The 13,435-nt window shown below is 41.5% G+C and overlaps 1 protein-coding gene across 3 annotated transcripts in view; it reads left to right on the top strand.

Moving 5' to 3' along the window:
- Nucleotides 1–13,435, top strand: part of HLCS (holocarboxylase synthetase) — a 153,037-nt gene that overhangs the window by 113,566 nt on the left and 26,036 nt on the right. For all 3 annotated transcript variants that reach the window (XR_004982280.1, XM_036404865.1, XM_036404784.1), the window contains exon 7: nt 12,544–12,611. Coding sequence is in view for 2 of the 3 variants with exons in the window: in XM_036404865.1 (XP_036260758.1) it covers nt 12,544–12,611 (68 nt within the window). In the remaining variant the exon portion in view is untranslated. The remainder of the gene's footprint in view (nt 1–12,543; nt 12,612–13,435) is intronic.

Raw genomic sequence — 13,435 nt, 5'->3', positions numbered from 1 at the left:
GAAATTTTAGTTAATTGTCTTTAAATGTATTTTTTCAGAAAGAGAGTTCAATGAATGGACAGGGCCACAAGAAATGGCAATGTGAAATCGCTGCCTTTTGGTTCAGGGTAGGGAAACTGTTGTGTGTGCCTTCAGAAAGAGGAGAATAATTCAAATTATTTCCCAGTTAGCACTGGGTGAAGAAAACTGGGAATTTGCTGCATCCAGAACCTAAATTTTGAGCACAATGGATGTTGCAGGCAGAAAAGAAAAGAAATTAAAGCAAATAATGGGGAAAAAATCAAAGGTTTTAGAGGGTTCTCCTAAGCATAAATTACTTCCGTGACGTTAAGTATTGATGAAACTTTTAATAATAAGAAGAGAGGAAAAATATTAATTTAAATAAGGAAAATAATCGTTATTACTAATTTTTGAGGTCTTTCACAGTTCCTTCTGTGATTTCAAATACCGATGAAACTTTAAATAATAAAAATAAAAAATAAAAAAAATAATTTAAATAAGTGAAAAAATTGTTGTTACTCATTTTTAGGTCTCTCACAGTTCCTTCTGTGATTTTAAGTATTGGTGAAACTTTTAATAATAATAAGATAAAGGAAAAAAATAATATAAATAAGGAAAAGAATTGTTATTATTAAATTTTTAGGTGTTTCACAGTTCCTTCTGTGACTTTAAGTACTGATGAAACTTTTAATAATAATAATAAGATAAAGGAAAAATATTAATTTAAATGAGGAAAATAATTATTTCTAATTTTTAAGGTTTTTCACAGTTCCTTCTGTAATTTTAAGTATTGATGAAATTTTAAATAGTAATAAGATAAAGGAAAAAAATATTAATTTTAAGAAGTGAAAAAAATTATTACTAATTTTTAGGTCTTTCACAATTCCTTCTGTGACTAAGTATTGATGAAACTTTTAATAATAAGAAGACGATAAAGGAAAAAGTAATTTAAATAAGTGAAATAATTATTACTAATTTTTGAGGTGTTTCACAGTTCCTTCTGTGATTTTAAGTATTGATGAAACTTTTAATAATAATAAGATAAAGGAAAAAATTAATTTAAATGAGGAAAATAATTATTACTAATTTTTTAAGTCTTTCACAGTTCCTTAACAAGGAATGGATTTTTTTTGTTGTTGAAATTCTTTAATTTTTCCCACTTTGCAGGGCTCTGGGAAGGATCTTGGGAGGGCACCTCACACAATTTTAATAATAAGATAAATGGAAAAAATTAATATAAATGAGGAAAATTATTACTAATTTTTTAGGTCTTTCGCAGTTCCTTCTGTGATTTTAAGTATTGATGAAACTTTTAATAATAATAAGATAAAGGAAAAAAATTAATTTAAATGAGGAAAATTATTACTAATTTTTTAGGTCTTTCGCAGCTCCTTCTGTGATTTTAAGTATTGATGAAACTTTTAATAATAATAAGATAATGGAAAAAATTAATTGAAATGAGGAAAATAATTCTAATTTTTTAGGTCTTTCACAGTTCCTTCTGTGATTTTTAAGTATTGATGAAACTTTTAATAATAATAAGATAAAGGAAAAAAATTAATTTAAATGAGGAAAAGAATTGTTATTAATTTTTTAGGTCTTTCTCAGTCCCTTGACAAGGAATGGAATTTTTTTGTTGTTGAAATTCTTTAATTTTTCCCACTTTGCAAGGCTCTGGGAAGGATCCTGGGAGGGCACCTCACACAATTCTTATTTGTGCTCATTTGAACTTCCCTGATAAATCCAGCGTGTTTTGTTGTGCATCCTGGAGTGGCTGTTTGGGAATAACCTCAGCACCTCTCTGCTCAAACATGGCAGCGCTTTCACAGCCTCAGTGATTCAAGCCAGGAAATGAAGTGATGTCTTCAGAAATTGCAGAGAAATTTTCATAAGGAAATGCAATCACCGTGGCTAGAAATTGGCCAGAAAATCACATTAAAATCTCTGTGTGAGCAGAAAGTTCTCACTTGGCTTTTTTCCACCTGAAAGGGAGCTAAGGAATAAGGGATAATGAGGAATATTGGATAAATTCACCTTCACCATGGGTTACTTTTGAGATCTTCATGTGTGTGATGCCTCACTGTGAATTAGTGAATCCAATGCTGATGTAAAATGGATTTGTTATTTTCCTGAAGTGGTTCTTGCTCTGCTGCATTGGGCTTGTGTTGAGATTTTCTCTGAAAGTGACCAAATTTGAGCATTTTTACAGCATCTTAGAATCATGGAATGGGTTGGGCTGGGAGGGACCTTTAAAAGTCACCCAGTGCCACCCCTGCCATTGATGCCTCAGGTTTAACTTTTATTATTTTCAGATTCTGTGCTGCTTCAGTGTGTGGGTCTGGGCTTCATATTATGGGATGCTGAGCTCTGTGCACAGAGCAGGGAGACAAAACAATTCCTGCTCCAGCTGGGCACCAAGGACAAATGATCCAAATCTCAGCCCAGGAGCACAAACCCCGTGGGCTGGAGAGAGAAAAACAAGCAGGGTGGGACTGCAGGGGCTAAAGCTGGGGTGGGACAATGAACTGCAAGATGCAAATGGAGCAGAACTGATCCCAGGGAGAGACCCCGTGCCCGGCCGTGCATTTTGGGGCCATTTTGGTTCATCTTGGGTGCAGCCCTGGCTGGGCTCTGGTGCTGCCCAAGGTGCATCCATGGAGGAGATGCTTTGAATCAATCCCTGCTTTATTCTTTAGCTCTGCCCAGCCTCTGTTCTCTGCCTCACCATGGCAGGGACACCTCCCACTGTCCCAGGCTGCTCCAGCCCCAGTGTCCAGCCTGGCCTTGGGCACTGCCAGGGATCCAGGGGCAGCCCCAGCTGCTCTGGGAATTCCATCCCAGCCTCTCTCCACCCTGCCAGGGAACAATTTCTTCCTGATATCTGATCTGAACCTGAAATGTTTCAGTTTGAGGCCATTCCCTGAGTGCTGTCCCTGCATGCCCTGGAAATTGTCTCTCTCCAGCTTTCCTGGGGCTCCTCCAGGCCCTGCAAGGCCACCCTGAGCTCAGCCCAAAGCTTCTCCTGTGCAGGTGAACAATCCCAGCTGTGCCAGCCTTTCCTCCCAGCAGAGCTGCTCCATCCCTCTGCCCATCCTGGAGCCTCCTCTGGGCTCTCTGCAGCAGCTCCAGCTCCTCCCTGGGCTGGGCCCAGGCCTGGGGCAGCTCTGCAGGTGGGGAATCACCTGAGGGGCTCAGGGGCACAATCCCCCCCTCACTGTGGGGTTCTGGGCTGGGGCAGGTCCAGATCTCATCCCCAGCACCCCCAAATCCTCCTCCCAGGCTGCTCCATCTGCTCATCCCAGCCTGGCTGGATCCCAGGGGTTGCCCCATCCCAGGGTCAGGACCTCACTCTTGGTTTTGTTGATCCTTTTGGTGTTCCCAGGCCCTGTCCCGAGGCTGTGTCACTTTCACTTTCTAGTGGGATGACCCACAATCTCTTGTTCCAAGGACTTTTAAGACTGAACTATCCAATTAAGAACTGACACCTGGATTATTTTCCCTTTTAACCCAATAACTGATCCCAAAGAGCTGCAATGGGGACTTTTCTGCCCAGTTACAAAATGCCACCCAAACCCATGGAGAAGAAGGAGGAAGAAGCATGAAGAACAAACCCAGGACCACACCCTGTGCCCTCCATCTTGCTGCCATCCAGAACACACTAAAAACCCCAAACCCTCAATTTCTCACCAAGTGATGCACCCACACTACTCTCTATAATCTGTTTCACACTTTTGTGGATTCCAGTCTGTCTTGAAGTCTGGGAAACTTTCTCCATGGATGAGGGTCAGGGCACCCCAGAGCAGACAGACAAATATTTTTCACAGGGCAGTTCTCTTCTGTGCTGGGTTCGACCTCAGACAAGAAGGGCTGGATCTGGCTTTGATCAATGTGTTTATAAATTTTATTATAGCCTGAAGATTCTACTCTTACCATGTTATGATAAATATATTTCATTGCATCCTGGTAAATCTTCTGTTTCTCAAATCTTGGCACTCGAGTTGTATTTCCTAACAAAATCTGTTTCATTCCCATTTGTCCCATGTTCACTTTTGGCTTGGGGTAGCTTTTTCAAGCAAGGTTGTGGATTGAAAAGATTACTTACTAGATGGGGAAAAGTGAAATAAATTGTTCAAAACAGGACAAGTTTTTGCTTTTCAAATTAAAAATCGAAAGAAACTCCTAAACTCTCCTCACATCTGCCCTGGAAACGCCCTCCTTTGCTGTAACTTTGTGGTCTTGATGATATTCACAGAGAAACTGATTTACTGAATAAAGAAGTTCTTTAAGTTTGCAGTTTTGGAACATGACCAGTGTGTCTGAACCCAGGTTTCAAATTTTACTGGCATTTTGTTGGCAAACTAATTTTTTGGAGTCCTTTCTTATTTGGGTATGTTTCCTGACACCTCTGCCTGTATGGTGCTGTGTTTTAAAATTCTCTTTTTCTTTCTCTTTTTTTCAAGAGGAAAAGCCTATAAACATAGACAAAGGACTAATTATAAAATAGCAGGTATAAAAATAGAGAGGCAAGAAAATTACCAGCTGAAAAATGCAATGAGCAGAGGAAAAAAGAAAAAAAAGAGGATTTCATGGTAGAGTTCTGTGCAGCAGGCCTTGATTCTCAAAGCAATTCCACCAGCAAAGCATGAACCATTCCCCATTTATAATACCATCATTTCAATCAAGCATGGGTGGTAAAAAAGAGGTGATTTAGGTGATTTCATCTTCCCTTCTGCCCCCTGGCATCTCTTGCTGCAGCTTTCATTTCTGGAGAGCTGAAAAACATCTCAGGAGGCTCTGCCCAGCTCCCAGCCCTCCTCCACCCTGCATTTCCCCTGGAACTGAATTGTTATTATCGCCCTGCTGAAGGATTTACCCAGCCAGCCCAAGGCTCTGGGAGCTCCTCACCCACGTCATCCGTTCAGGAGAATATTCCTTGCTGGAAATGCCCTGTCTAGTTCAGGACAATCTTCTTTTTGTAGCATTTCTTGAGGGAACAAGGAACCAGCTGTGCAAGGTTGCAGTGCTTTTTTAGCTTTCCCCATGGCTGGGATATTGTAATCCCTTTAATGCTTTTCCTCACTGGTGCAGGACTTTGGTGTATCCAAGGAGTTCAAGGAGAATTTGACATTAAATGGCCCTTTCTGTGCTGACTTTGCTGTGGGGGAACCCACTAGAAAGTGAAAGGAGCAGTGAATTTTTGCATTAGAACAGAAGAGTGCATTCATGTCAAGGGGCATTCTGGTAAATGTTTTTTTTCTTGCTGGATTTAGGCGCAGTTTTAAGTGAGATTTCTGTCATTTAAATCAGCCTGCGTTGGATTAACAGCTGAGGTGTTCTCCTTGTCTCAGCTGGGGGAGCCAATCTTCTGGGAGCACCTGGTTGTGTGTAAAATGCCTCATGGAAAGTGGAGGATGGAGAAATGTAAATATTTAGGCTTGTTAGAGAGTGTGCAAATGGCTTTAGGATCCTGCCTTGATGGGATTCCAGTGACCACCACTGGGGCTAAATCACTGATTTAACAGTTACAATGGCTAATTTCTGTTAAATTTAACAGTTACAATGGTTAATTTCTATTAAATCGCTGATTTAACAGTTTCAATGGCTATTTTCTAATTTAAGTCACTGATTTAACAGTTACAATGGCCAATTTCTGTTAAATCACTGATTTAACAGTTACAATGGCTAATTTCTGTTAAATTTAACAGTTACAATGGTTGATTTCTGTTAAATCACTGATTTAACAGTTACAATGGTTGATTTCTGTTAAATCACTGATTTAACAGTTACAATGGCTAATTTCTGTTAAATTTAACAGTTACAATGGTCAATTTCTGCTAAATCGCTGATTTAACAGTTACAATGGCTAATTTCTATTAAATCACTGATTTAACAGTTACAATGGCTAATTTCTGTTAAATTTAACAGTTACAATGGTTAATTTCTATTCAATCACTGATGTAACAGTTACAATGGCTAATTTCTATTCAATCACTGATGTAACAGTTACAATGGTTAATTTCTGTTAAATTTAACAGTTACAATGGTTAATTTCTGTTAAATCACTGATTTAACAGTTACAATGGTTAATTTCTATTAAATCACTGATGTAACAGTTACAATGGTTAATTTCTGTTAAATCACTGATTTAACAGTTACAATGGCTAATTTCTATTCAGTCACTGATTTAACTGTTACAATGGCTAATTTCTGTTAAATTTAACAGTTACAATGGCTAATTTCTGACTTATTTCAGCCAAACCTAAATGCCTGCTGGAAACACCAGGGATGCCAAGTTCCTGTGCATTTTCTGGAGTCAAGAATCCCTGAAGGTTTCTAGTCCAAACTCTTTTCTTTTCAGCAGAGTCAACAATGAATTCTGACCAGCTTGATAAAGGCTTTTTCCAGTCAGGTCTGGAAGAACTCCACATCCTATTCCAGAATTTGGTTATCCCCTCAGCCCAGTGTTACTCACTGGCTGGATGTGTGTGCCATCTCCTCCTCGATTCCCTCCTTTCCTTCACCTCTTATTAAACTGATGAAGACATTAAATAGGACTTGGAGAATGCCCTGAGGGTCTGCAGTTGTATCCAGCCCACAGCTGGAGCACAAACCAGGATTTTCAATCCCAGAATCCAGACCCTTTCTGCTCAAGGCTTGACTTGGATCCAGGGATGGAGATACTTTCCCTCTCAGTCTGGCACCACCCGGACGTTCCTGACCATGAGGATGGGAGAGCTGGATGTGCCCTCAGCACTCGCAGATCCATCCCCTCTTCTCCCACCAACCTGACTGTGCCAAGGTTTCCCAAGAGATTTATGAGATCAATTCTTTTCTACTGCTGGGGTTTCCTCTTCTCCCTGAGCCCTGTGTAAAGTCCTGAAGACTTTGCTGGTGAAGCCCTGGGCAAAGAATTCCTTGAGAGGCTCAGCCTGAGGTGTATCCACTGTGTTTTAGCCTCAGCCAGCTAAGACCCCACATTTTCCTCTCTTTTTTAATTTTTTAAAAATTTTTTAATCACATTCCAGTAGAAGTTTTTGTTGCCTTTTTTTCCCCCCAATCTCTGATATAATTGAGCTTTCCATTCTTTGGACCATATTTCTGCATTTCTCCTTTTAATATTCCTCCTTGCTTCCATCTTTTTTGGACATTTTTTACACTCTTGGGTTCCCTTTTTTAGCCAGAGCAGCCTCTGTTCACGTCCTTATTTTCCTCAGGATTGTGACAGGGTTATTTTGCGGGGGGGAATTTGTAAAGATCAGATCTTTGGAGCTCCTTTGCCCCTCAGAGATGTCACCCATGAAATCCCATCTACCAGGTACCCAAATAAACCGAATGCAGAGTTTGTTCGTCCTCAAAACTTTCCTACATTTCCTGGTTTGGTGGCTTTTAGCGATTCCCAGTGTGGTGTCACTCACAGAAACTGCTGCTTTGGGGTCAGTAACAACATTTATTTTATATTTGATAGAATCACAGAATGCTTTGGGTTGGAAGGGATATCCAAGATTGTCCAATTTCATCCATGGCATGGGGCAGGGGCACCTTCCACCATCCCAGGCTGCTCCAGCCTGGCCTTGGGCACTGCCAGGGATCCAGGGACAGCCACAGCTGCTCTGGGAATTCTTTCCAGGGCCTTCCCACCTTCCCAGAGAAAGATTTTTTCCCAATATCTAATCCAAACCTACTCTCATTCATGGTGTCTTCTCCTCTAACTGTGGCCCATCAACCTAAATAATTCTGGAATTCATTGACTTGACTAAAATTGAAAGGGTTTGGGTTTTTGGGTTTTTTTTTTGGGGGGGATTTTTTGGTGGGTTTTTTTGGTAGTTTTTTTGGGGGGGTTGGGTTTTTTGGGTTTTTTTGTTGCTTTTACAATACTCTCTAAACAACCTCTTTGAGAGTTGAGATTTTCAGGCAAGGAACTCAAAGGGAAAGGACAAATCTGCCCATAACTCTTGTGCCCAGGTATTTGAACATCTGGAATGCTCTGCTGGCTGTGGTAATGCCTCTGCAATACTGTAACACAGCAGGATGCTTTAATGAGAGTTTCAACCTTAAACCCACAACTTCAATGAAATTTATAGCTGTTAACATTAGTCAAACGTGGTTTGGGGGGTTTCAGTTCCCATTTTATGTTCATGTAGGATGAAAAGTCGTTGTGTTGGCAGGAGAGTCCTCCTTACACTTGGAATTTCTGTAAAATAATTAAATATTGTTTATTACTCTTGTCAGCGCTCATAATATGCACTACAGGGTGGGGAGGAGGGTATTTGTATAAAAAACTGTGCTAGAACCTCTCACTATTTCAGCTGAATGCCAAAAGTGCCTTGCTCACATTTTGGAAAATACCACAAAAATGTTGAAAAAAAAGAAAAGTTTACATAAAATTCCAGGATCATCTTCTATGATCATATAGATGTCATCTGATATTCTTCCTGATGGGTAAATTTATTTAATCTTATATCTCATTCTGGTTTTTGGAATTAATACACAGAACATGATGGTTAAAGAGCACAAAAAGAAGAAAAAAAAATTAAAAAAGATAACTTCTTGAAGGAAAATATTTCATGGAGGGGGGGAAATGTGGTGTGCACTGTGATTAAGCCACTCTGCAGAAAAATGAAATTGTTAAGCCTGCAACTGATTAAGTTGAAAGAGAAGAAGGGAAGTCAATATGTAAAAAAGTGCACGTACAGTTAATCTTTCTGGTAAGGAAAATCCAAGTTGTTTCTCCCAGAGAAGAACAAAACCCCACCAAACTAACAAGCACACACCATGCTCAGAGCTCTGAGGCTGAGGGAAGGCAGGCAGGAGGCTGTGTGGAGAATTTTATTATCATTGCCTTCATGTTAATTCCAGCACAATCTCAGGAAGCAGTAAAAAAATCATTCTGTGTGTCTCTCGGTGCATCAGCCTGGGAATTAACAACTTCCCCAAGTTGTGTCCTTTAAAGAATTTCTTTGTGACCCTTGAAAGTCCAGCCTCAGCCTGTGCATGTAATAAGTTGTTACCTGCTGCCAAGTCTCCAAGAGCTGCATCATCTGTTCTCCTAATTGTATCTCTTTGGTGCAGAAGCCTGTGTTTTGCATTCCTAATTAGCTTTTTTCCTGCTCTGTTTATTTTCCTCCCCTCATGGCAGCACATGATTTTTATTTTTCTTTTTTCATTACTTCAAAACAGATACATGAATGGAGGAGCAGCAGAAATCCGTGTGTTTCAACAAAGCCTGTAATTTCCTCCTAACTGTGTGTCCAAGTTTAAATTGGATTTTTATGTTGCAAAAACATGGAATTGGTGTTGTAATCAGGCTGCTCCCAGAAGACAGGGATAAAACCTCCAGAGCTTTGGGGGATTTTCCCCCTGAGGGGCTGGAGTGTGTCCAGGGAAGAGAAGGATCTGGAAAACAAATCCTGGGAGGAGCAGCTGAGGGAGCTGGAGAGGCTGAGCCTGGAGCAAAGGGGATCAGGGGGAGCTCATTGCAGGAGGGGCAGTGAGGGAGGATTGGGGAAAGCGAAAGGAGGAGAGGAAATGGCCTCAAATGGCACCAGGGCAGGCTCAGGTTGGAGAGGGGGACAGAAAATTTCCCTGGCAGAGTGGTCAGGCCTTGGGATGAGCTGCCCAGGGAGGTTTGGAGTCCCTGGAATTGTCCCAGAGCAGTCTGGATGTGGCCTTGGGGACAGGGATTGGGGTGATGCTGGTGGGGCTGGGTGATCCTGGAGGTCTTGATGATCCTTCCTGCCTTGATGGTTCTGAGATTTAGTATCAAGAGGTAAAATTTACTTCTAAAGGTGGTAGGTAGGTGGGCCTGGTCTCAGCATGTGATCCCCAATGTCCAGAGGAGACAATTCCCAAGGTGTGTTCCATGGAAGGTGACTGGCAAAGAGATTTTCTGGCTGTTGGCCTTTGATGGCATCTCCATGACTCAGGAATAATGGGGAAAACATTGTGGGGCCTGGTCCAGCTCCTGCTGCTTTGTGTGTCCCTACCCATGGCAGGGGATAGAACTGGATGATCTTTAAGGTTCCTTCCAAGCGAAACCATTCCAGGATTCTGTGATTTGTATTTAGCAAAGACATTTGTGATCCAGACTTTGCTTGGGATTTCCAATAACCTCATCACCATGAAAGCAGAATCCCAGAATCCCAGAATCCCTGGGTTGGGAGAGACCTTCAAGGCCATCGAGTCCAGCCCAGCCCCAACCCCTCAACTGAACCCTGGCACCCAGTGCCACATCCAGGCTTTGTTAAACACACCCAGGCATGGGGACTCCACCACCTCCCTGGGCAGCCATTCCAGAACTTTCTCACCCTTGCTGGAAAAACCTTTTCCCTGCTCTCCAGCCTGGATTTCCCTTGGTGCAGCTCGAGGCTGTGTGCTCTGGGTGTGTCAGTGCTGCTGGAGAAAGAGCCCAGGGCCAGCTGAGCCCAGGCCCCTTTCAGGAGCTGTGCAGAGTGAGGAGGGCAGCCCTGAGTCTCCTTTGCTCCAGGCTGAGCACCCCCAGCTCCCTCAGGGCTTCCTCACAGGGTTTGTGTTCCCAGCCCCTCTCCAGCCTCCTTGGCCCCTCTGCATGTGCTCAGTGTCCCCAGGTCCTTCCTAAATCTGAGGCCATTTCCTCTCCTCCTTTCCCTTGGGACATGGCAGCAGAGCCCAAACCCCCCCGAGTGCCCCTCTGGGCAGGGAGTTGTGCAGAGCCATTCCCAGAATTCCCAGAATTCCCAGAATCCCTGGGTTGGGAGAGACCTTCAAGACCATTGAGTCCAGCCCAGCCCCAACCCCTCAACTCAACCCTGGCACCCAGTGCCACATCCAGGCTTTGTTAAACACACCCAGGCATGGGCACTCCACCACCTCCCCAAGCAGCCATTCCAGAACTTTCTCACCCTTGCTGGAAAAAACGTTTTTATAACATCCAACCTAAACTGATTTAGGCATTTGAAAGATGCTCTGAAATCTCTGGGTTTCTTGCATTTTGGTGCTGCCACAGCCCCAGGAGCTGCTGATGTCCCATTTATCAGCCTGTGGAGCAGGAGCAATGAAAGGTTCCTCATCTCAGCACAAAGAATTGTGTCTCTGTGGGACACTCACAGCTCCTCTTTGCTGCTCCTGCACCTCTCGATTGCAGAGCTTGAAACACCTCCCAAACCCATCTGAAATTCAGGGGAAATTGGTTTTCTCAGCTGTTACAGAGATGGGGCAACTGAGAGGTGTTTTGAAAGATTTTATTCTGAGTCTTGAATAGTGACATAAAAGAGATGTAAAACAATGCCATTCCATCAGAAGCCAATCTATTTCTTAATTCCAATACTTTATAAATGTTTATATTTAAACTTATGAACTATTATGTATTTAAACTTAATAACTTATACCACACACAATAGTAGTATTACTTCTAACACCAATTACCTGCATTTTTTCCTTACATGGCCTTACTACAATACATCTTTCACAGTTCTAATTCTCTAAAATACCTAATCATTTTACAAAACCATATTTTAAATCTTACTTACACCTTATCTCAGTATTTACATACAAATATACATCACTATGTAAACTTTCTAGCAAATTTTAGAAATTCTTCACAAATCCATTTCTCACAGGAAATCATTGTGAATGGTGCTTTTTTCTCTGATTTGAGCTGCCCTTACCCCTGAGACAAGATTGCTTTTATAGGAATGAACAACATGGTGTTTGTGCCTGTGGGAGAAGCAGATTTGTGGGCTAGACATCCCTTTTTGGGCTTACCTCACAAGCAACATCTTGAATATGTTTTATCTCTGAAATAACCCTGAAAATGTGAAATGGAGGAGGATCATGGTGCAGTTCAGATCTGTTTAAAAGTGGCTTGAACAAAGTTGTCACAGTAGGGTTTTTTCTTCTTTTCTTTTTTTTTATTTTATTTAAAGTGTAGCATTGACTCATTTGGTGGTGTTAAAGTGCACTTTCTACTTATCCCCAGAGGAAAGTTAGTATTCTTTTAGGTGAAACTATTTTAAAAGCAGAACACAAGCCTAAAATAAGCCAGTGTTCTCTAGAGCTCTCAGAAGGTGTAGATTTATTTACTGTAGTTAAATCATAATTAGTTCTCAGGGGATAGTGTATCTTTTAAACTGCTTTATTGCCACCATATTGGTTTTCTAAATAATCAGAAACTGCTGCTCTTATATTTTGTAGTATGACCAAAAATTCGCTGTAAGTAGAAACAAATGTTTGGAATTGCTGGTTGTCACTTGCTGAAGATAGGGACACCCAAAGAATGAGCATTTGAGGGAGAAGTGAAGAAATACAAAACCTGGGTTATCAGAACTCAAATGAACTGTAGCTCTGACTCATTTCAGAGAAAATAATATTTTACATTATCGTTTTTCAGCCAATCATTTTTTAATATTCTAATGGGTTTGGTTCGGGACTAAATGTTAACTGAAAAAAATGGTGGTGCAACGTTAACATAAAATATTACCTGATATTTAAGCCTTGATTTTCATGAATGTAGCTTAGTGTTGCAGCTGATAAGCATGTGGGGTTTTTGGTTTTTTCCCTAATTGGCAGGTTAATGTTCGAGTTGCCTGAGGAGATGGGTTTAATAGCAGTGGCTGTTCGACAAACACAAGGGAAAGGTGAGTAAATCTCCTTGTTTTATTCATAAATGTGTATTAAATACACAAAATAGGACATTTTAAGCTGCATTATGAGCATTTTTTGATAATATAATCCATAGAATAAGCCTGTCGTCTTCTCCTCCTGCTCAAACTGTGGATTCAAACTCAAAACCCAAAAGTTAATAAGAGACCAAAGTAAACATTTTCAGGATGTTTGGTGGCTTTTGCAGAAATGATTTAATGGTCTCCTGGTTCCTGCCAAAAAAGTTTTGCCAGTCACAAAAGCTGCCATCACTACACTGAGTGTAACACAAGTCAGAGCTCCAGATGAAAACTGAAACTGGGTTAGCAGGAGCAGGACTGGGGCTTGACTTGCTCTGAGATTGAGTCTGAAGGACCTGCCTGAGCAGATCAATGTAAGCAAGTCGTGTTTCCTGCCCAGAAAAATGCTGGCACTTCTTTGAAAGCCACATTTATTCTGCTGCAAGAGCAGAGTGTGTGGCCCAAGAAGCTTTTTCTGAGCACAAATCCATGAAAAGATGATTCCCTGCTTGCAGTGCAGGGTGGCTCAGAGTTTGGGTGCATTTCTGGGTGCACACAGAGCATTTTCAGAAATGCTTTTCCACTTGAGCAAAGCAAGATCTTTAAAATGTGTCTGTCAGCAGAGACCAGGAAAATCCTGGAAGCAGGGGATTTAGGACATGCTGGGAAATTGAGCAGCAGCTTGTCCTGCAGAACCTCAGAGCAGAATTCTAGAATGGCCTGGGTTGGGAGGGACCTTAAAGATCATCTTGTTCCACCCCCTGCCACACCTTCCACCAAACCAGGTTCTCAGAGCCCCT

Source organism: Molothrus ater, chromosome 2 (genome assembly GCF_012460135.2).
Source record: "Molothrus ater isolate BHLD 08-10-18 breed brown headed cowbird chromosome 2, BPBGC_Mater_1.1, whole genome shotgun sequence".
NCBI lineage: Eukaryota > Metazoa > Chordata > Aves > Passeriformes > Icteridae > Molothrus > Molothrus ater.
The sequence above is the reverse complement of the archived record's forward strand: the minus strand, read 5'-3'. Positions and strand labels throughout refer to the sequence as shown.